Source organism: Vicia villosa, linkage group LG1 (assembly GCF_029867415.1).
Source record: "Vicia villosa cultivar HV-30 ecotype Madison, WI linkage group LG1, Vvil1.0, whole genome shotgun sequence".
NCBI classification, from domain to species: domain Eukaryota; kingdom Viridiplantae; phylum Streptophyta; class Magnoliopsida; order Fabales; family Fabaceae; genus Vicia; species Vicia villosa.
In genome coordinates this window covers 108,225,130-108,248,799 of record NC_081180.1, presented here as the reverse complement: position 1 = coordinate 108,248,799, position 23,670 = coordinate 108,225,130, and the positions used below count along the sequence as shown (strand labels likewise).

At 35.5% G+C, this 23,670-nt stretch overlaps 3 protein-coding genes across 3 annotated transcripts; all 3 read right to left on the bottom strand.

The window, feature by feature from the left end:
* Positions 1-2,054: 2,054 nt before the first annotated feature.
* LOC131643800 (conserved oligomeric Golgi complex subunit 1-like) lies at positions 2,055-12,096 on the bottom strand. Its single transcript, XM_058914121.1, has 7 exons — positions 11,262-12,096; positions 9,310-10,803; positions 7,772-7,966; positions 6,763-7,043; positions 6,301-6,480; positions 5,671-5,845; positions 2,055-2,810 (listed from the first exon to the last, which is right to left on the bottom strand). Exons 1-7 carry the CDS (start codon positions 11,940-11,942, stop codon positions 2,637-2,639), a joined length of 3,180 nt encoding a protein of 1,059 aa, XP_058770104.1. The 5' UTR covers positions 11,943-12,096; the 3' UTR covers positions 2,055-2,636.
* Positions 12,097-12,347: 251 nt separating this feature from the next.
* LOC131651114 (uncharacterized) lies at positions 12,348-15,094 on the bottom strand. The gene is made up of 5 exons (XM_058920785.1): positions 14,709-15,094; positions 14,187-14,589; positions 13,593-13,985; positions 13,403-13,487; positions 12,348-13,243 (listed from the first exon to the last, which is right to left on the bottom strand). Exons 1-5 carry the CDS (start codon positions 15,092-15,094, stop codon positions 12,348-12,350), a joined length of 2,163 nt encoding a protein of 720 aa, XP_058776768.1.
* A 2,669-nt stretch (positions 15,095-17,763) lies between these two features.
* Positions 17,764-20,677, bottom strand: LOC131614090 (glucomannan 4-beta-mannosyltransferase 9-like). The gene is made up of 9 exons (XM_058885721.1): positions 20,364-20,677; positions 20,000-20,098; positions 19,655-19,907; positions 19,447-19,557; positions 19,212-19,348; positions 18,813-18,926; positions 18,538-18,737; positions 18,258-18,452; positions 17,764-18,166 (listed from the first exon to the last, which is right to left on the bottom strand). The coding sequence occupies exons 1-9, from the start codon at positions 20,670-20,672 to the stop codon at positions 18,004-18,006; spliced, it is 1,581 nt and encodes a 526-aa protein (XP_058741704.1). The 5' UTR covers positions 20,673-20,677; the 3' UTR covers positions 17,764-18,003.
* Between the last annotated feature and the right edge of the window lie 2,993 nt (positions 20,678-23,670).

The window sequence follows — 23,670 nt, the reverse complement described above, 5'->3', positions numbered from 1 at the left end:
TCAAAACTACATTTTCGGACACACTTTTTTTTTTTGCACACAAGTCATTTGTTTATGAAACACGTTCCAAATTTATAATTAAATTTAGTCTAAAAATACATTTCGGAAATATCTTCGGATAATTTTTTTTTGGAAACGGGCATAGGAATGTACCTAACATTAATAGAAGAAGAACTAAAGTCTCTACTCTTCAAGCAAGCAATTTGAAACTTCCAAATGATCCTAATTTCAATAATAAAAAATAAAAGGATAAGAATCATGGACAAAAGCTTGAATATATTGTACAAGAATTTTTATGGACCCATTACAATTCAACCAATTGGATAACTAAATTTCTATTTCATTATTCATTTGCACGGTAAAATAATTAAACTTGAGGACTTTTTTTCAAACATACCCCTATTTCGAAAATACATTTTTGAAGTAATTTTTTTTTTTAAAATTTTTTTAGGGAGATGCATCTCTGAAAACACTCATTTTTTAGGATTCGGAAGTATACTTCCGAAGAAAGACATGGTGAAGGAAAGAATAATTTGGCACACTATAAAGAAGAGGAACAAGATACTGTTATAATTAAAAATTCCCCTATGTAATTCTGTTTTTTTTTTTTTTTTTATTTGTCAATGTTGTGAATGGATCTTGATAAATTGTTCAAAGTATTAAATTGTCGTTATTATTTGATTTGGGATATGTTGAGTTTGGTTCTGAAAAAACGTTTTCATATGATTTTTGCAGCTTCAGTTTCATGATGTTGTGGTTTTACTGATAACTTTTGAAATTAATGATGCATATTTTTACTCCAACACCAACGATACAAGAGAAAGATGGAAAAAAAAATTTATCTCCCTAGTGTAAATTCTTTTAATTCTTTTAGTATGCATACATCCCCGAATTATTTTTGTGAATTAAGTGAGAGATTGGAAACATGTGTGAATTAAAAATTAAGAAAGACACAGTGTATGTGTTGAAAAGTCAAAAAAATGTTTATAGCAATGCTCTTCCAAGTTTCTGAATGCAGTTAGAAAAGTCAAAAAAATGTTTATAGCAAGGCTCTTCCAAGTTTCTGAATGCAGTTACAGTAATTCACCATGTCTTTTTTCGAAAGTATACTTTCGAAACCTCTAAAAATAGGTGTTTTCGGAAATGAATCTCCGAAAATACCCCTATTTGATGTTTTCGAAAGTGCATTTCTGAATTCTGGGAAAATTTTGGAAAAAAAAATTACTTCGAAAATTCATTTTTGAAGTAGGGATATTTTTGAGTTTTCGGAAATGCGAAAACACCCCATTTGATGTTTTCGAAAGTGCATTTCCGAATTCTGGGAAAATTTTGAAAAAAAAAAAAATTACTTTGAAAATGCATTTCTAAAATAGGGATATTTTTTAGGTTTCGTCACGGGTGACCAAAAAGGTAGGGGTCAGGAAAAGAAATTCTCTCAAACTTTTATGAGATTTTGCTTCTCCAACTATGGCAATCAAATGTGTAAAAAATTTTAGGAGATAAATGGAATTGTACAAACTAGTTCGCGAGGTAGAAGATGATGACACGAGAATTTGAAGCCAATGTTTCCCATGTACGAGTTTCTGAAGTACATTTTCAGAGACTCTAAATACATTTCCAGACTAAAATAAGTCAAAATTGAGGCATAACTAAAAAACAAATGAATTGTGTGTGCATAAAATTTATCCAAAAATGTAAACCGAAAGTATTTGACTTGTGCCCTAGTAATTCAAAGGGTGCATTAAAAAAATTCCCTTTCATTTAGGTTTCCCATTTCATTTGTAAAATTTCTGAAATTTTTCAAAATATTATTTTCACAAATACATCCACTCTAATTAACTTTCATACTCTCTAACAATTTTAAATTTTTTATTAAATATCATTCCAACTATTCACACAAATTAAAATGAAAAAGCTAATATATAGTAAGTGAGCCCTGAATACCAAAAAATCCCACATGTAGTTGTGGAGAAAAACTTGTATTCTGAATTCAGTCTTGTCAATTCATTAACCACAGTTCGTTTATATATTATTAGAAATGAACGATACCAGTCTTGTAAAAAAAAACCTATATGAACTCAGTCCAATGAATGAATAGCTTACAATACAAAGTTACACTGTAATCAAATCCTTTGTTGAGAAATATAAAATCTAATACATGATAACTTGATCAACTATAAACAGAGAGACCAAAACTTAGAATAACTCACCTATAACCACGAAACTATAGCTACTCTCAACTCTAACAATAGCATGACCTATTTCAACTTCCTTGAACCAAATAACATAGGAATATATAGCTTATACCATAAACACTAGTTTTTCTCTTCAAACTGTACTCAAGTTTCCTCGTGCTTACAGTTCCGACATTTATCTTACAGCCTCTTTCAAGCCAAATGATGTTAACCATGGCAGTCAACATTATTAATAATTCTCATCACCAGCTCATATGTATCCACTTGCTTTGCATATTTTGAATATTCGGAGCTTCAAATATGATTCAATGTTTCTCTAATTACAGTAGTGCCGTGTATGAGCAGCGGAGTGTTGAAAACTTAATATTAGACGTCACACATTCTGATAAGACTTGGCAAGAGAGCAACTGGGGGTACTTTTCAATCATTGGGTTATCAATATCATGAATCTGATCTAGGAGCTGTAAAAGATGAAAGAAGACCAGCTGCCTGCGCAGGTAGAATATCTCCAAATGTAGACATAGCCGCTGCAGATCTATCCTTAAAAATACCAACTTGCCCGTCTGTTAGCATTGATCCCAGTTTAAAAGTACTCTCCCCAAACCTGCTTCCAACCTAGAAAAAGAAACAAATTGTGTCAAGTCTCTACAAAACCATGTCAATTAGACAGCACACTCTAATTAGATTTAATATACGCAAGAATGGTGAAATATCATTATGCAAATGCATTTAGGAACCAATAACTCAGTCAATTTTATAAACATCATTTGCGTAACAGGTGAGGTGGTATTGCTTAGGAGTTTCAGCTAAAATTGCAAAGAATGCATAGTGGCATCTACTTGGTCAAGTAGACAGGTATGAAATGCTAAACCAAAAAGCATTAGAATTAAAAGAGATGTCATTCCCGGCCGCTATGGCCGCTATAGCGGCGCTCCGGAGCGGAACGGCCCCCACCCGCGCGAGATACAGGGTGCGGTGGCGGAGATGCTGTAGCGCCCGCTACAGCCGAGAAACCGGGTCGCGGATCGTTCCCGGGCGGAGCGGATCCGGATCCATTCTTTCTTTTTCTTTAAATTTTTTGGGGAAAATTACTATATTGCCCTCTCATTTTAAAATTTCTAAAAGCAGAAAACGTTGTTTTTGTCTTCGTCTCCATCCTCGTTCCCTCACTCTCATTTTCCATCTCGTTGCCCTAATCTCTCACTCTCGTAAACATTCACCGCCGCCATCGTTTTCCCAGCCGCCGTCGTTCTCCCTAATCTCTCACTCTTTATTTCTATTTCCCAGCCTCCGTCGTTCTCTCCTAATCGTTCACCGCCGCCATCGTTTTCCATCCTTGGTGTTACTGGTAAACTTCTTCTCTCTTCTTCTTTCTAATGGCACGACGACAAACAAGTGGTGGTAGAAGAGGTTGAAGAAGATGTTGAAGATGAAGAATCGGAGGAAGATGTTGAAGATGAAGAATTGGAGGAAAATGTTGAAGAAGATGTTGAGGAATATTTTGATGATGCTACATGATTTTTTATGTTTGCTTGAATTTTCATATCATAGTACTAAGTTTGAATTTGAATCTATATGTTTTGAATCTATATGTTTTGAATGATTAAGCATTGTTCTTTGTTTGACATTAGATTTTATAAATATTTTATGAGTGTTGTGAAATTAGTTTAGCATTACATGACATATGTTTTATAGTTTTTATATAATTATTAGTATACAAAAATTTATCCCGCTATCTGGGATACCGCTATTCCCACTATTCCCATTCCCGGAGGTCGGCCGCTCCGCTCCGCTATCCAGGATTAACAACTCTATCAACAACTCTGATTAAAAGTTATTCATAATTTGCTAAAACCTATGAAAGATTTGCTCAACACATCAGGAACAAAATAGATAGCTTTCAAATAATTTAAAAGCATATGCTCAGCCTCAGCTATGAGGCCAAAAAAAGTATTATAGCACTTTGAATATTAATAAACATTAAAAGAATCAAGTATCATAAAAACATGCAGAAGAGAATCAAAACTGTAGAGCCTAATGGTGGCTAAGCTATATCCAATAGATGCATAAAGGATGATTAAATAATTAACGAGTGCTCATAGTAAGTTCCGTTTGTTAAGAGGGTGAGGAATCTTATCTTCAAATTGACACATTCTTATCTAGAATTAATTGCATTCTACTCTGGCTGATGAAAGATTTAGGGTATCCCAAAGTTTTCGCTTAAATTTAAGCTGTCTTCTTAAGTTGTTACAATCAAGCATTCTGTTAATTTTCTTCTATCTTAAACCCTCAAAATCTTCATTTTCTATTCAAGCATTATGTATGAATTGATCAAAACACTTCAAAATTTCTGTTTCAAGACCCACCAACCAAAACATCATATTGCACCTAAAATTTAAAAATTCCAAGCGTTTTTCCTCTGAAATTCAAATTTCACTTTCTATAAAATCCTTCAAATTTTCTAAGGTTAAATATTGTAATTCAAACAAAACTAAAGATTTAAATTTGGGAAAACTTATTGGGAGATCAGAATAGTATATTACGGAAACTAAAAGTGTTATTTCGTCTTTTACTTAATAGTGCAGTGGAAGGGTACACTATATGGTTGGGTCACAGGTTTCACTGGTTTCTCTCTAATTACTTTTTCATTTAATCTCAAATCAGTTAGGTTACTTGTGTACTACTGCCTTTCATATGGGACAACAATATTTTGCGGCCTTTGAAGAGGTATAGAGGAGAACGGAGGAATGGCAAGGTTGCATCAAATACTTTTCTCTATATCAAATATCAATGCTATAGAATAGCAAGGTTGCATCAAAAACTTTTCTCTATATCAAATATCAATGCTATAGAATAGCAAGGTTGCATCAAAAACGTTTCTCTATTTCATTTTCAATGCTATATCCAGTGGGGTTAACCAAAATTCAATAACTGTAAACTCAACAGGCAGTTCAGTATAGCTCCAAAGCCTAAAATTCATATGGCATTTTATTGAAGGCTTTCTGTGATCTTACATTTTAATGTTCTTATCTCTACATCAGATTCAATTTGATAGTAAATAATATTACTGCTACTAGGTGTCGATTGGGCGGTGTTACTGATGTACATCTTTTCTAGGCTACTATTAGTTATGTTGAATATTGCAACAATAAACTCCAAATAAAATAACTGAGGCATTTTTCATATCATGAGCAATTCATAGTCCATATATTTATTTGGCTAACAGATTGAGATTTCGTAAAACAGTTACTCCAACGTGTATAAAATATAAAGCCAACATGTGACAGAAAGAATTGTCCACATTAGTATGGCTGCACAAATCGATACAGTTCTTTGTGGTGCCATGAATATGATGATTAATAAATCATGAGGTTGCAGAGTATCAACATATTGTGATTTTTTTATTCAAATATTAGTGTCCAGCATTAGATTGCAATGAGGCAAAAAATAGTACCAGAATTTAATAGAAACTTACTTGCATGAAAGACTTCAAAAATGGTGCTGCCACCCCAAGACTTGAGCTGTCATCCAAATTTATCTTTTGAGAAAGCTCTCCATTTGTAATTGAATTCCATGAACTTCTAGAAGAGATTTCATTTGAAGACGGGGTGAATGATTTCTTTGGCCCTCTAGAGGACAATGCTGGAGCACTGCATTTACCAAAATTAAGATGTAAGTTCGTAAATAAGAAAAGACATTTAGTTGCTAGTTTTTGTACATTAACAGGTTTCTTAACAAAACTCCCATAAAACTAGTCATTGAATAACTTAAAATTGACGAGTTTCTTATCTCATTGAATTAGGAATGATACATTATAAAGTATATATACATATGCTGTGGAAAAAAAGGAACCCCTAGTATATGGGGATTGAGAGGGATTACAGCTGAGCTGTATATCTACTCTATCTATGGAAACTATATCATATCAAATGATAAAAAGATGGAAAATAATAAAGAAAAACATAGAAAGCCTCACAGTCAACAGAATAAATAATTGGATTTAGAATAAGTTATACATAGAATGATGGTAAGAAAGGCAGGTAAAAAGTTTTGCATTGTAGAAAGATGGACAAAGAAAAAAAATAAATTACAAGATCAAACTGACCTGATGGGGAGGTACTTAAACCGGGGAACTGTAGAACACCTCAGAGTATTAGATTCTGAATTAGTAGGCAGTTTCTGAACAGTATCTGTGTACATTCGATTAAGTTGCACAAAGAAACCAAAAAGGACAGCATGTCGTAGATATGACTGCCTCTCATTCTCCCAAAGATACGGCTCATACCTTTACACATGTAGATAAGAAATCATTGTCAGATTAAAAGAGGAAGACTTGAGATGACAGCACAAAATCACTATAAGGAAAAACTATCGCCCAGCACTGTTTTAAAATTTTGCGCAAGAAACAGACACTACAGTCTACAATCAGTCTTTTTTCTTCATTTCCCCTAATTTAGTTATTATTCTATAAGCCACCGTGAATTGAGCTCCAGATGGTCCTTCTGATGTACTGTCATTGCTAAATAAACAAAGAAAGAAAAACCAACAGAATAAATTAGAAGCTTACGTAAGCCAGTCTATAGGATCCAGTCTTTGAGAAAGCCGGTTTAACAACTGATTCGACCGTTCTCTAATGGCTGAGATTGTCAAATTTTGGCCTTGCTTTCTTCTGAGAGATGGCTTTGCCTTTGGGTTACTTGATAATTCCCCAACCGAATTAGAATCACCACCAGAGAGAACATCAATGACAAATTTGACATCTAACAAAAGCTGCAAGACTCCTTTTTCTGTCACTTGATGAGTATCAGCCACTTCAGTGGAAAGGAAGGCCTCAAAGATTCCAACCACCTGCATGATAAAACAGTCATTGTATATACAGATGTACAAGAAGTCAAGCAAATAGACATTTACTTGATAATCCCTCGTTTGCTGCATAGAGGGCCTCATTGAAACTGAATCTTTTTATTTTGCAGTTATTTTTGCCACTTACTCATAATTCATTCAAGTGCTTCAATAGCTCATTTACATTGATCTTAATAAGGGGGAACAATATGACTTTGAGAACATTATGAGTATCTCCATTACTCTGAAATCTCAGCATCACGGATCACAATTCCAGAGTAGTTCTAAAACTTGACGATGGATGTGTTAATCCAAGATCATCAACTATATTTTCTACCAGAAATTGATCAAAGATTTAAAAATTATTTCCATTCTATATATTCTTAACTTGGGGATCCACAATTACAAAGACATTCAAATATCATATCAGTTTAATGGGGCAAACATGACTGTTCAAACCACCAGAAGGTAAGATAACAACAGTAGGGTAACAGAAAGAAAAATCGTAGTGATTATGCGGCCATTGCTGCATTCTTAGTTCACTTTTCATTATTGTGTTTTTTGTATTCTATTAATTTTACGATATAATCCCCTCCATCGTTTACTCCTTTTTCTTCAATGATAATTCATTTTCTAGAAAATAATCGTAACCAAAAGGAAAGGCTGGGGATAAAACACAGCCACGCTGGTGGACATGAAGATCAAATGAACTAACACATCCACAGAAAATCTACCTTTTCCAATAATCTTGATGCAAGTTTATGCAAAATCTTCTTGTCAAGTACGTGACCTCCAACTCGGTGAACTTCTTCACATGCTCTAAATAGAAATGAGATTATATATAGAGAAGGCATAGATGGAAGAGATATTTTCATCTCCGATTGGTTCTCATCAGACTGATCTTGCTTGACTGCAATATCCTCCCATCCCTGTTCAGTAAACAAAAACGTGAAAAACTTCTACATTAAAAAGGCTATAAGATCTTGGTTTTTTATATCACCGACAGAGTAGTCGATAAATGAATAGTAGTAGTAGTAGTAGCAAACACATTAGCAATGATAATAACATTACACTTTAATGGCACCTACTACCCTTTCAAAAGGTAAACAAAATATCTACTTCAATATTGAAAGCCCATGAGTTTTAGAAGGAGTAAGGTAAGTTTCCATATAGAGAAAGAAATGATGATGTCGACACTGGCAATAAAGAACTATAATGATAACTAAGTTGGCATCACTAAAGCTTTATAACAGCCAGGACTTATCCTAGAATATATGGTTTGCTAGAAGCACAAACTAATGCTATTGAGCTCTAACAAAAACTAAATTTCCAATAAATCCCTTGAAAGCAAAGTTTTCAATATCATCTTAATATCTAATATCTTTTCCAAAAGAAACACGGGATGAAGGTTAAAGATTCAAAACCCATAACATTCATAGTTTATAAATCATAAAGCAGAGTATCAAAGGGAACATGTACTTTCTTAACAAGTTTTCAATTCATTTCAATTGTTCTGATCTTAACGTGACTAATCTCAGCAAATTTCTAACTGCTAGAATAAATTAAATCAAGCGAAATTTGGAAAAATTTGTGGACGTGATCTACTCACTAAAAACTTTTAAATCAACAGTTGGATTGATAAAATATAATGTTTATCACAAGTTATTAAGCAGAGTAACTCTATGCTGGACTAAGTTGATCCCTTCTCATATAAATATGTATATATCACTTATCTAATTGGTATTTCAGTGGTAGCTCTTTCCATTGCCAAGTAACACCACTAAACTTAAGGAAGGTTCTCCACTTCACTGTATGGTTTGAGAGCAATGAAAGCTTGAAAGAACGGTAAAGCCAAAAAAATATATATTTTCCAAAAATATGGTTCTGAAAGGAAACTGATTGAATAGCATGTTGTATAAATAATGCAATTATTCTCAACTGATTCAAAACAATCTTTACAATAAAAGTCTAAATATTTGGATATGATGCTTGCTCAATTCCTTATCATGATTCTCAAAGATGGTGACAGTAATAGGATTGAGATTTGGTCAGTTTTCATGATGGCTGAGAAAAAGAATATTGAAACGGATCAGTCTGCTTTGGTCTATTTTATTATTAAATAATATTAAAAAGCAACAAACAAGTTCTTAGAATTAGAAGATAACGGTTCTCCAAAAACTAAAGATCGGTTAGAGGAAAACTAATAATGAGATATAATCATAAGAAAAATTCATGGAAAAATGAATAAAACAACAGGGAAAACAAAACTTACCCTCCCAGGCGTGCTCAAAGTTAAGGCATCATCTTGTTTAAGATCCTGAGAGACAATAACAGCAAGCTCATCTGACATCCATAGTATCCACAAGTTGTAGGCTCTTATGCAAAGATCCCCTATAGTCTTATTCAGTTCTTCTAATTCAGGGCTTGCACCTTCTCTTGCTCCAAACAAGGCAGCTGTGGCAGAAGAATTTTGCCTTTTAGAGCCAAGGCTTGTTTGTCTTCCTGGACTATCACAGATAGCAGAATCAGATCCAAAACGAGAATGTTTCACCAGAGATGGTAATTTCCCAACTGTAGATGCATTCCCACTGGCCCAAAATCTGGGAGAACCAAGTATCAAGGGTATATGTTTAGAATGGTTTTGGAATGCAAACAATAACCTCCCAATGAAAAGGGATTTTTCAACAGTAACAGTTGTTGATACCTCCTTGTCACCACTTTCCATTGAGCCATATAAACTGTCAAGTTCTTTTTGCAATGCCATCAATATAGAAGACACACTTTCATAACATTTACTTTGCAGATATGGTGCTAGATCCTTTAATCTTTGGGAGGCCTTCGGAGATTCTAAGAAACTTAATAGATCCTCCAGGATGCTCTGACATGAAATGTCAACTGCATCCCTGATTCGGCTTACTTCAGGACCAAAATAGGCATTAAGACAAGACATAAATTCGTTCTCTTCAGGGTGGACTTTGAACCCAGAAGCAACTCCAGTTTTTTTGGCATTGGATTCTAGAAACCAAACACCACCCGCTGTATAAGGTCTGGTCAAGTACAGCTGACCATCAATCTGTTTGGTGAAAGAGTCAACTACTGCAGAAATTGTGTTCACCACGTCAACAGTGCCAGTTAGCTCCCTGAATCTCAAGTCAATGATTGCTTTCATTCTACCAAGAAAAGCGTCCTCGAATATCTCATCCCAAAGATCAGAATCATCTTCCAAAACGAGTTCCCGAATCCTACTCCAAGGCAACTCAATCTCAGATCCGAAAACACTTTTCAGCCATTCCAAACTCCCCTGTAGAACTTGTTTACTTTCCATTGTCTCCCTTATTGATTTCTCAGCAGAGGCAAGCTCCTGGCCACTGCCAATGGCATCAATCAAATTTCTTCCACTTATCTTATTTACACATTCCTTCAACCAAGCAAAACAAGTATCAGCAATGTAACGTTTGTCAAGCATTACCATAACCGATTCCAGCTTATCTCTAAATGACTTCCAAAGCTTAACTTCCTCATCAGGATTTGGAATCCCACCAAACAATTGTGAAGCAGGGGGAGATCCCAGAATGACTTTGTAGAAAAGGGGCATATCATTCAACACTTGCAAAAACAACTCACCCACCTGACCCACGCTGACCTGAATTATTCCCAACACATCACACAAGACAGAAACCACCAAAGAGGAATCATCACCGGCACCAGCATTACCCAAAACTTGTGATATCCACGACTTCCTTGATTCTAGAAACAAATCCAACACCTGTTTTTCATCAACAAAACAGTTTATACCCACCAAACGAAGAAGAATTAAGCAACTGCCGACATTGAAAATTCACAATATCTAAAATCTAAGAAAACTGCCAATAGGCACACCATCTCCAACCAAATCCTCAAATCCAACCCCAAAATAACTCCACAACTATACCTGTTTTCCGTCAACAAATCAGACTAAGGAGTATACCCATCAAACTAAAACCTATGCACCTAACAAACTAAACAGGCCTCAAACCCAGTGGTTCAATCGAAGATCGGGGAAAATAACACTTCGCAATATTACAGCTAAACAATGGCAATCTATTTCAATTCCCCTTAACTATAACAAGTGACAACATTGCTCTAATCACATAAATTCACAAGTTCTAAACAACTAAACACACTCTAACGCCCCATCCCCAACCCAAAATCCCAATTAAGACTGATAATAAATAGCAAAATTACCTTCTCCGGCTGAAACTCGTCAATAACAGCTACAGCAGCAAGGGCATCAGCATAAGCATCAATGGGGAGACCACGATCCAGCAAGCGGTCACGGCTACGCTGTGAGATCTGAGCCCTAAAACTCTCGACGATCTGCCACTGATGCTGAAGAAGAGGAAAATTGGACAAGATCTTGTTCTTATGCTCATCAGAATCATTATACAAGCGTTGATGCACGTGCTTCGCGCGCGAGTAACGCGAAGCAGCCTCAAGGAACATACCTTCATCAAGGCAACCCCAAATATTCTCCGGCGTATCAACAAGGTACTTCACACGGCAAGCAATTCCGTATGTCCAGGCTCGGGACTGCGAATGGAGTTTGGTTTGCGATTGCGATTGAGATTGAGAAAGCGAACGGATGTGATCGTGAACTGCGGTGATGTTGGCGGAAATCGCATTGCATGAAGATTTCATGTTGACGATGGAGTCGGCGGAGTCTATGAGATCACGGTAACGGTTACCGACGAGTTGACGAAGCTCCTCTTTTTTATCGTCGATCTGTTTACGAGTGGCGGATTCGGTGTTTCGGATCTCGGCAATGGGCTTAGAGCGGAAGAGAGACTCGGCATCGCGGTAGCCGGTGGTGGAAATGCGGTGGTCGTCGAGATGAGGCGACGCCGCCGGAGGAGATGAGACTCTCATGGTCGGTGGCGGTGAACGGTGGTTGGGGTTTATACTTAATTTATTGTTATTGGTTCGACATTGAAGAATTAAAGAGGGGAAGAATCACTGGGGTAGAGGAAAAGAGGATCGAAATGTGAATCAAGTTTATTTAGTTCATTCATACGAAATTATCCAAATAATGCTGTGTATTTTTACAAAACATTAATTTTGGTATTTATTATAAATTATATTTTAAAATTGCTTTAAAAATTAAAATTTTATTGAATTTGGATTGTACTTATATTTTAGAAATTGGAATGCGGTAAAAATGTTGAATTATAGGGTAAGGTGTTGATGAGGGGCAATGTTTTTTTTTTTTAAATGAGGGTATATTAATAAAAAGAAGCTGTTACAAAAAGATAGGGGAGCCAAGTCAAAACCCTATCAAAACGACACAAATCTAAAGAACGGCATACCGAGCCTGTTCTTAACAAAATCCGCCCTTAAGAAGGAAGGAATGGAAGAAAAAAAGGTATAATCAGGTAAAGTTAGCTCATGATTGACAAGGGCATCCGCACAACTATTCCCTTCCCTAAAAATATGAGAAACCAAAAAATTCCAATTAGTAACAATATTGATGCAATTCAACCATCTATTTCTAACTTGCCAAGGAACCTTATGCGGAGAATTGAAAGCTTTGACAACTGCGGTTGAGTCCGTCTCTAACCAAATATTATTCCAATTTCTCACAAAGGCGAATTCAATTGCTAGGATAGCACCATAGAGTTCGGCCGTGAGAGAATTGGCTCCATCCAAACAAGATGCGAATGCTCCCAAAAAAACACCATCACTGTTTCTAGCTATCCCACCACAACCAGATAGACCCGATAAAGTGGCAGCCCCGTCACAATAAATTTTGAACCAATCATTAGGAGGGGGCTTCCAAATAACCTCCAATATATTCGGAGCTCTAGGCGGACGGATAGAGACATCGAAACTCTTGATAATCATAAAATCTTCCATGTTGATATAAGAACTAACAGAGGAACAATTCCCCGCTAAGGAGACATCGTCAAGAATATAAGAAATGGAGGAAGAAATAGAACAGAACATGTTATGGAATCTAACCTTGTTCCTAGCCATCCAAATTGCATTGAAGATGAAAATGAAAGCCGCTGTCGAGAGCGTTTTGCATTGGGCAGAAAACGACCTTCTACAAATGCTCCAAATGTCGGGCCATCCGGAGATAGGAAAGGGAAGGTTGAGAATGTTTTGCAGCCATTTCCAAAGGCAAGAGGCATATTCACAATCGAAAAAAAGGTGTTGATCGGTTTCTTCTGCTGCACAACACAAGCCACATTTGGAAACCATAGAGAAATTCCGACGTCTCCATTGCTCATCCGTTGGCACCTTCCGATGCAAAAGTCTCCAAACCAAACAAGATTTTGACGGAGGTATAGATTTGGCCTAAATCCACCGCCACCACTCCTTCCGATTACCGTTAAGCCGCTTAAACTCATACGCAAGCTTTGCAGATAAATCACCAAACTGAGAGTGAGACCAAACACGCCTATCCTGCAAGGGCTATATAGGAATGTGACATTTAGAGATTTGCACTTGCATATAAGGAGGAATGATAGTGTCAGCTTTAGAAAAGTCCCAATTGCCATTAACAATGATACTGCTTACCTTTTGATCCTTAATCGACGTCGGGTCAGTGAAGCTACTAAACAGCGGCGCACCACACCAATTAGCATACCATAAGCTAATATCCTTACCGTTGCCCAGGCACCAAGAAGAGTTAGCAAGAACAGAGGGCATCTCCGATTTGACGCTAGACCAAATGGAAGAGAAGATATGATGATTAATGATCTTGTGTTTTCTCATAACTCTCTGCCTCATAAGGATGGCCCAGGAATCCGAAGAAGAAAGAAGATCCCAAGCCAGCTTAAGATTCGAAGCTTCATTAAGCTTAACTAAAGATCGCAGCCCGAGGCCGCCTTCATCAGTAGGAAGACACATATCACTCCAAGCCACGGTAACCACTTTGGTTTTATTGGAATCACCACTCCAGTGGCGGAGCTAGGAATTTTAGACAGCCTGGGCAAAAGATTTACCCTACTAATTATTCATCTATTTTAATTTTTACACCCTATTTTTTTATTAATTTTGCCTATAGTTTTCTCTAAAAATCGACTATTAAGTTAGAGGAGTACAAAGAAAATAGGGGTTGAGCCCGGGATAAAGCCCGGGCGCGTGCCCGGGCTAGCTGGGCTCTAGAACCGCCCCTGCACCACTCCAAATAAAACACTTAACCGCACGCTCCAGACGACGAATAAGAGAAATCGGCCACGAATAAATGAACATGCTATCAGATAACATCCCTTGAATAGAGGACTTCACTAATTCCACCCTACCAGCAAAGGACAGCAGAGAACCTTTCCATGAAGACAGTTTATTTATGATTTTGTCTGCTATAGGTTGTAAAAACACAGCTCTCGGTTTACCTTTAAAAATCGGGACGCCAAGGTAGGAAAAAGGCTGAGAACCTATCTTGAAACCCGATAGATCAGCCATGATATTAAGCTTGGAACTAGACATAGCACCTCCAAAAATGAAGGATTTGTCACAATTAACCACTTGTCCCGAGACTGCAGCATATGCCTGAAAAGTGGAGATGAGAGTTCTGACATTTGAAATTTTACCTTTACAAAAAATGAGAATGTCGTCCGCGTACAAGATGTGAGACGGCACCAGAGAGTTGTTAGGCCCCTTGATTAATTCCAGCTTATGAGAAGAAACTACTTGATTGAGCAGTCTGCTAAGAACCTCTTCTGCGAGACAAAAAAGTAACGGGGACAGCGGATCGCCCTGTCGAACACCGCGGGAGCACTTGAAAAAGCACTAAGAGCACCATTGATGTTGATAGACAGATTTGCAGAATTGAGGATAATGTTAATCCACTCACAAAATTTGCTATTAAAACCAAACTTTTGGAGGACTTTCAACAAGAAGCGCCAATCAAACGTATCGAAAGCCTTTGTTATGTCCACCTTGAAAGCCAAATTCCCACACCAAACTTTAGAGTCAAGCATATTGAAAGCCTCCGATGCCAAAGCATTGTAGTCATGGATATGTCTACCATGGATAAAACCCCGTTGTTCTGGAGATGTGGCATCAATGTTGACCATTAGATGAACTAATAAAATGTGTATACAAAAATAGATAAAAAATTTTACAATAAGAAAAGTCTACTAGTTAAGCAAAATATTTTGATCTAGTACAAACATATGTTCAAATGGCTTAATTGTAAATTATAATAGTAAAGGAAAGATAAATTGCAAAACTAACTTATTTTTCTTTGATGCACTATTTTGTTCCAGGATCAAAATCCACAGCTTGGATTAGTCCAAGCTCGATGGAAGTTATATAATTTGACTGGTCACTTCTGATATTAATTTAATTGTTTTGCGTGCATAACAATTAATGTTGATGAATGCTTAATGACAAGAATGCAAGATATGTCATTAGACTATTATTTCCTTGTGGAGCAAGAAGTTGGATCACTAACTCATGCTTTCTTTGGTTTCAATGGTAATACAATTTCGAAGATCGAGTAAACTGTATTAGAAATTAGAAGAATCAGTCATAGAAGGAGAAATATTAATGTACTTCGTTACAAGTTTTACTAAAAAAAATAGAGAGAATTTATAAAACATCAAAATCATCTTGAGAAATTTTGAGTTGATTTTGGAATTAAAAATATATATTTTGAAAAATAATTTAGAAATTTAAATAAACTTTTTTTAAAGCGGCATCGAACATTATCCATTCATTATTGATAAAAATTTATTTTGCTTTTAGAATAATCGGTAAGAGCCAAATTTAGAAGATCATCTACTTGAAAGCTAATTATTGATTCGGTCAAGAAGAACTTTCGTGGTAGAAAGAAAAATATTTATAAAATGGTAGACAAATGATTCTCACTAGTTCAGTTTTTAATAGCTTACAAATTTCCTTTTACTCTTTTTACAAGGCTAAACAATGTGTTAAATTGTTAATATAATTCACAAATTCAACTAAAGATCTTATATAGGGGGTGGAAGACATGGGAAGAATAAGATATGCTGGCTGACCAGGAAAAAAAAAGTGTGCTTATCCCAAAGGAAAAGAAAGGCTAAGTGTGAAAAATCTAGATGTCTTCAAATATAATACTAGTACTTAGCAAATGGAGACAAATGATTATTTTTGAATCAAACTTAGCCAAATTTTGATAATCTCAATGTTTGATTTGTGATTAATAATTTAATTAAAATCTATTCGTCGAAATTGTTTGGTTAAAAGGATAAATTTTTTAAAAACCCTTCTTAAATTCCTTCACTAGATCTTAGGATTTTACTATCACAATTTTAATTAGACAGTCTTACCTAAATTTTCTAGCTAGTTGAATATATGAGAGAAACACATGTGCATAGAAGTCAAATATTTTCCGGATTATATACGGACGAACTCATGCTCCATTAAAGTGTTTTTTTTAACATCTTCATCTCATCTCCATCATGGAGAACCTGAAGTACATCCCACATTTTTTAGATATTTTACTATGCAAAATTGAAAATTTTATCTTAGCGCTCGAGGCGGATATCAGTATATTCCTTTCTTTCATATTGTAAGACACCATTTTAGTTTCTTCATCATTTTCATCCTTGGGAGCTTTCTTAATAGAAATTCCATCGACCATATTTTTAGAAATAAAAGTATCATCTTCGATAGCAACCCAAAGTAATTTATCTATTGACATAAGATGCACGTACATACAATTTTTTCAATATGCGTAATTTTCTCGTGTGAATATGGAAGCTCTATTATATGCACCCGTTGACTCGTTTTTACCCATATTCAAAATTGCATCGAGGCCAACTATTGAAATTGTTTGGAGTTTCAAGATTGTTGGATATAGAAATGTATTTGGTCACCTCATCCTTTTAGCTATATTGTGAGATGATATTCAAGCGCATTTTTACATGGTATTTTAATTAGATTAAGAATTACAATGTAGGAATTGGACCTAGGACTCACGCGAATGAAGGTGGATTTTAAAGTTGTTTGGAGTTTCTAGATTGTTGAATATATATAAATATATTTGAACACTTCATCTTTTGAAGTAACTTTAGGGATAAGATTCAAACTCATTTAATATGATATTAGATCTGAGTTAATGAATGCAAATGAAGGAATTGAGCACAAGACTCGCGCTAAGCATGACAGTGGTACTGAAGCTGTTTGGAGTTCTCAGATAGTTGAATGTATAAATTTGTTTGGACAAACCTTATCATTTGAGCTACCTTTTGAAATGAGATCTAAACTCATTTAATATGATATCATATTGGATTAAAGATTGCAAGGTGGAAATTAGACTTACACTTACGCTAAGTGTGACGGTGGATGTTAAAGTTGTATTTGTGTTGTTGAAGTTGTGTTCGAGTCCCACATTGCTGAAGTTCATGGCTCTTGGATGTACGAAAGTGTTTGGACTACCTCATTTTTTGAAATAGCTTTTAGGTTGAAATTCAAACACATTTAACTCCAAACAATCATACTCTTTAACAATTCATATAATTTTCCAGTAATGATCCTAATGAAATGTCATAATATGAATCTTCCATCAATTCCTTGTTTTTCTTTTAATTGAAATTCATTTTTCTAACTTTCTTAGCATAGTAGGGAAGGAGGGAAGCATAAGCTATTTCATCTTGCTTCTATTCCAATTTTCCAATTTGATTAGTAATGTTTCTTTCTAAGCCATTTCAAGCAAGCAACGAACAAACAAACTACTTTTGTTTCTTTTGTATTTCTTGTCTATTTCTTTGATAAAATATTACAAATAATTGCTGTAAAATAATTTAAGATATTAAAACAATGGTAGCTGAAGCAGAAGAAGCTACTACTACTATTACTACATTATGTTCCTTTGTATAGTCGATTGCGACGCCAAATCACAGACTTTGAGACGTTTCGTTTTTCATCAGTAAGAACCAAACTCAATATTATGAAGTTTACAACACTCACACACGATGCGCGCATTCAAGAGTGAGTTCCTTTAAGAACTGGGAACATAGATGCCAACATAGCCAATCCCCACAACAAAGAAGGCAATAGATTGCAGAAAAAGATATATGAAAAAGTGATTCTTCCCAAAGGCAAGATCATAGCATCCACACAAAAATAGGTAAGCTCCGACGCCAAGTTCGAGGAAATGAAGCCTAGAAAAATAAGAGCATATTAACTCGTAAGTATAAGGAATACTCCAACCCAGATATAAACTATTCTCGTTTTTAGAGTAGAAAACATTACCTTCCATTGAACCTGATTTGAGGCTTTTTGGCCGCTTTGCCGCCCGATTTTGTTTTAAGAGCATCGCCTAATTTCTCGGTAACAACCCATTCATTTACTCTACCTGCCTCAAACAAACCTATAAGTGTTGCCTTTGTTCTATGCATTGACATGACATTTTCAAAAAGTATCCACAATATTATCAAGTGGAATGACCTACAAAAGAGTTGCATGAAAATTATTAAGTTACTTAAACAAAATTTTCTCAACAGTAGTGAAATGCTTAATTAATTAATTTTACCTTGGTGTTCCAACAGCATTAAGAAGTGTGATGATTGAAGGTATATAGACAGCACCCCATTTTGGAACTTCTACTTCTGGAACTAAAACAGTTGCAGGCAAAATGACGCAGTAGAATGTAAATGTGACTACATGAGCTATGATCTTTCTCACAAAGAAAAAACTATAAACCACATAAAATTTCTTCCACATGGTGACTTTCTGCATCATATGGTAAGAATTGAATTAGAATACCAATAATAATAATGATCTGATTAGCTAGAGAAAATTGCATACCTTGTTTCTTATGATTTCCATCGCCATTTTTCTGAAAAGATTAGCTGGACCACATGACCATCTATGTTGCTGATAACGGTAGGCTTTGAAGGTACTTGGCAATTCACTTTTCACCTACATGTTCAAACAAATCTCATTGTAGGTAAATGATTAACTAGTTACAGGTTCAAGCAGAGTCATTTTAAGTTTTTAGAGATGCAGCTTAATCGTGACAAAACAGATATAGACCCTATTTAACCACGTTTTAAATTTGACAAACATTTATGAGATTCTGTTTAGTTCGGTTTAATCGTGACAAATTTTAGATCATGTGCAGTTGTCTGCCTTGCAGGTCCTTAAAGACGGCATGTGTTCAAGGTTATAAAAAATGTTAAAGTTATGGATTATAATGGAAGATACCTTGAGGTCACTAAGGTACACAAATTTCCATCCTTTGAGACTAGCTCTTACTGCCAAGTCCATATCTTCGACTGTCGTACGATCCTTCCATCCACCGGCTTCATTTAGTGCTGAAATTCTCCAAACACCAGCTGTGCCTGCATGCACAATATCATAATCATCAACATTATCATCTACTAATCTTACATGACTGATTCTTCTAATGCAGTTTACTAGATCTTCCGAGCGGTATTACCATTGAAACCAAAGAAAGCATGAGTTAAGGATCCAACTTCTTGCTCCACAAGGAAATGATAGTCCAAAGACATCTCTTGCATTCTTGTCATCAAGCATTCATCAGCATTAACTGCAAACATGATTTGATGCATATTGAAAATATCTTTACACCGTCACTATCAGTGCATCACAATTAATTAAATATTAGAAGCGACGAGTGAAATTACCGAATTTCCATCGAGCTTGGACTAATCCAACTTGTGGATTTTGATCGAGGAACGGAATGGTGCGCCAAAGGAAGTTAGACTCAGGTTGAAAATCAGCATCAAAGATGGCAACATAGTCACAAAGTTTAACATAACTATGCTTCATTCCTTCTTTGAGTGCACCAGCTTTGTAACCGTTTCTGTTTTCTCTTATCTCATACTTTATGTTTAAGCCTTTCCTTCTCCATCTCTCACATTCCACCTCCACCATATTCTATTGCATTTTCATAAAAACAAACAAAAAAAATCTTAATTAGTTAGTAACATATTTTTTTTATATTATCAGCATTGTAATGATTTCAAAACCTTAATTATTGGATCTGTTGAATCATCAAGAACTTGAATAATAATTCTATCAGATGGCCATGATAACCCGCATGCAGCTCCAATTGATAACTGATACACCTGCAACCAATGGAACAGTAACCACAAAATACCATAGAAAAATTTAATACAAAGCACGGACACTAGAAACACGACACCGACACTGACACGTGGACACCAGTAATAATTTGAAAAATAAATAAATTAAATGTAATCACAATTGTCAGTGTCAGTTTCAGACAGAGACACGTCTTTTTTCAAAGGTGTCGGTGCTACAGAGAAATTTATATCCGTCAAAATAACATTTTATTTATTTATACTACTTTTTATAGTGATGTATATATACCTCTTTTTCATTATACATTGGGATTTGAACCAAAACCATAGGAAAACAAGAGTTTCCAAGCTCAATATCACGATCCATAAGTGGCTCCCATTTGTAATGTTTCTCTGGTTTATGACCAAACAGCTTAAGAAAAACAATGACTATACCCATATAAACTCTCTCCACAAAAAGCATAATTGACATAGCCAAACACAAAAAGACTAATATTTTCAGCATTGGAACAACAAGAGGCACCCTAGTTTGTTGCCAAATGAAACTCATTTGACTCACAATACCATAATGAACACCTTCAAATGAAAGGCTATCCATCTCTGAGAAAGCTTTCTTGGTTAGTTTTCATTGAAAAAAAAAACTAAGTACTATATATATAAGAGAATGTAGTAACTAGTAACACTTTGTTTGGTGTCTTTGCGAAAAGAACACGAATAGTTTTGTAGTTTATATCCACTTTTGGTAATTGATTGAGTGTGTCTTAGGAGTTACTTCAAGGCAAGAAGGAAAAAAAGGTAGAGTGAGTGGGCACATAGCAGCACTGTGGTGAAAATGCATACACACTTGAAGTAGTTTAAGTTATGTATGCTCCATGTGACTGATTTAGTTGCCAATGATTGTTATGCAAGATGGAGAAAACGTATATTGCAATGCTTTTCAAGAAATCTTTGTCTGGTTTTTCTTCTTCTATACTGTTTGTTCTTAAGTCCAACGTGTGAAGTGTTTGGTAATAAAGTGTAAAGTTGGAAAGTTTGTATTAAGGGAAAGAAAGACAGAAATCTCTAATGTCTAAATTAAGATATCCTATAAAAGTGTCATTATTTGCTATCATCTATGTTTGAGATTTGGTGTAATATGAGGTGTTTTGGACCTTGAAGACATATATTTTTTGGTTATTTAAAGAAAGATAAAATCAAGTTATTCTATTAACCGACATTAAAAGTTGTTTTTATGAGTAAGAATGATGAGAACATGAGTAATAGATGTAGTTTGTAGAAGTGTATTTAGTTTTACTCATTTGCCGACATGTGATTGTGTGATTCTGTTAATGGCAAAAATTTAAGTATTGATGGCCACTACTTAATGCTCTTATGGTTATATAGGTCAAATATGTAGAAGTTGGATTTGTCTCGTGGAGCCCCACATTACTTATGATTACGGGCTGTTGATTTATAAATGTGTTTGGACAACCTTATCTTTTAAACTGCTTTAAATTCAAGTTCATTTAACATGGAATCAGTGTACGGAATTAGAATTGATTGGTGAATCCATAGTTGCGATGGACAACGGAGGATCAGAGCTATCAGTGCGGTGGAAAGGAGACTGATCTGTAAGATTAGCATTCAACGGTCAAGTCAGTATGTGAGAGAGAAGAATGGACAGAAATTGAATTTGAAATTGTGTACCTAAAACTGACGTGTTTTTTCTTTATATAATGGAGAGGTTATAACAATCCGCTATTTGCTAGGCGTGTATTGCGAGGAGTAGTTGGATGTATCTTGGACTTGGATCGCCTGCATTCTCCCGTAGAGTAATTCTCCTGCGTTGCGAATATTCTATACGAATTGGAATTCTCTCTGAGTGGTCGAACGATGGCCATTACGGCCAGTTCGGAACAATTTCCCCGAAGCCCTTGTTTTTGTATAGGAGTGCAAGAATTTGTCGTATCTGCCTCGTCTTTCGATCATTCTTTCAAGCTGCTCGGGAAGGTCAAGAGAAGGCATTACCATTTCTTGAGAACTTGCGTCTTTAATGTGTCACGCTTCAAATGTTTTTTTGAAGGTACCCTCATAATGACCCATGAGAATCGAAACACTTAACTGTTGCGTGTAAGTGACTTAAGGCCTTGATAAGGTCTATTATGACATCACGTGATTTTTGAAGAGTTGGTTTCTCATTTCTTTGAGGTGTCTTTCCTATTTCCTTGCTATTTCATTTCCTTTTATATTTCTCTTTCCCTATGCTTAGAGAAAAACCGTATCCATCATGAGTCAAAAGTCAAAAGATGTTTGTGCTTCGTGGACGGATTCTTTACTGTTTTATCTTGGCTCGGCGGAGTCATGTTGATGTGATGGTTTGATTTTGTTGAGTATTGATTATTAGTGTTGAGTACTATTTCATGTTGATTGATGTATTATTAATTATTTTATGGTGATTTTAATAATTAATGTTGTTTTTCATGGAGAAGTGTCTGTGGATGGGTGAGTTGTTGAAGTGGGTTGTGTACGGTTTGAGGTGGAACCAATGGTGATTGTTATACCTGAATATTGTGGTTGCATATTCATTGCATCATATATTTCTTTGTTGTGACGTAGAGTTGCTGATTCAGAAGAGGTGATCAGTGATGAGTTTCGGGTTCGAAGAGGGATCTGGTTCGAAGAGGGACCATCATTGAGTGGACGAGATCAGAAAAAACCTCTGATGTCCATAATTGGTATCATATGCATAGAGTCGAGACGTGAGTCACATTGCATACATAAAGGCTATGTGAGTTGATTGTTGAGTTGTACTATTGTAAATTGATTGTGTGGTTGATGATTATTGTGCGAATGAATTACCTGTTTGATGAATGTTGTTGTTGTTATGCTACCCTTTATGATATTATGCACCACTAACATATATGAGTGTATTCTCACCTTTTTGTTGTTTTGTTTGTGCGTTGATGTACGTCGTGTAACTGTTGTGAGTTAGAAGGAGGAATAGAGACTTTACTTCATCTGTTTATTATTTTATGCATTTAGTTTCGTTACTCTGATCTGTAACACTGAGATACAAGTCGATCATTATTATTTTGTTGAGTTAATGTTTTTCTAAATGATGTATTATTTCAGACACATTATTTTGTTGAACTATTTTGAAGTATGTTATACTAGATGATTTCGTTGTTTATTTTCTAAATAAATTGGAATGAGGTGTTGTGCCGAGTATTTGTAACACCTTATGTGTGATAATTATTCATTTATCTTTTTGAAATTATGAGTCGGGATTTATGGTGTTACATAGTCAGTGTTAGAGTAGGTCGTTTCATCCGGCCTGGTTTTTGTGATTTTATATGTTCCCTAGTATGCGGCATGTGTATAAACATTGTTGATGGATGTTTCTCCTAGTGGCTATTGTAGGTGTGCAAATAAATGGTTGGAGGTAGAAACAATGAAGTGATTGCTGATACTCTAGGAGCACTAGCTCAAGTGATGGTGCAAGCAAATAAGGCATTGCAGGTGAATCAGAATATAATCAGGAAAACCACAATGATGGAGATGGTCCATTATGTGGGTTGGGTAAGTTTCAAAGAAACAATTTGCCTATGTTCAAGGGA

Coding starts and splice junctions, on each gene's coding strand:
- LOC131643800 (XM_058914121.1), bottom strand. CDS start 11,942: ATGAGAGTCTCATCTCCTCCGGCGGCGTCGCCTCATCTCGACGACCAC. Junction 10,804..11,261: donor ACGAGTTTCAGCCGGAGAAG/GTAATTTTGCTA, acceptor GATGAAAAACAG/GTGTTGGATTTGTTTCTAGA. Junction 5,846..6,300: donor TTTAAGTACCTCCCCATCAG/GTCAGTTTGATC, acceptor TGGTAAATGCAG/TGCTCCAGCATTGTCCTCTA.
- LOC131651114 (XM_058920785.1), bottom strand. CDS start 15,094: ATGGTCAACATTGATGCCACATCTCCAGAACAACGGGGTTTTATCCAT. Junction 13,488..13,592: donor CGTCGATTAAGGATCAAAAG/GTAAGCAGTATC, acceptor ATTCCTATATAG/CCCTTGCAGGATAGGCGTGT. Junction 13,244..13,402: donor TGAGTTTAAGCGGCTTAACG/GTAATCGGAAGG, acceptor TGTGTTGTGCAG/CAGAAGAAACCGATCAACAC.
- LOC131614090 (XM_058885721.1), bottom strand. CDS start 20,672: ATGGATAGCCTTTCATTTGAAGGTGTTCATTATGGTATTGTGAGTCAA. Junction 20,099..20,363: donor CAATGTATAATGAAAAAGAG/GTATATATACAT, acceptor CATTGGTTGCAG/GTGTATCAGTTATCAATTGG. Junction 19,349..19,446: donor TGCTTTCTTTGGTTTCAATG/GTAATACCGCTC, acceptor TTGTGCATGCAG/GCACAGCTGGTGTTTGGAGA.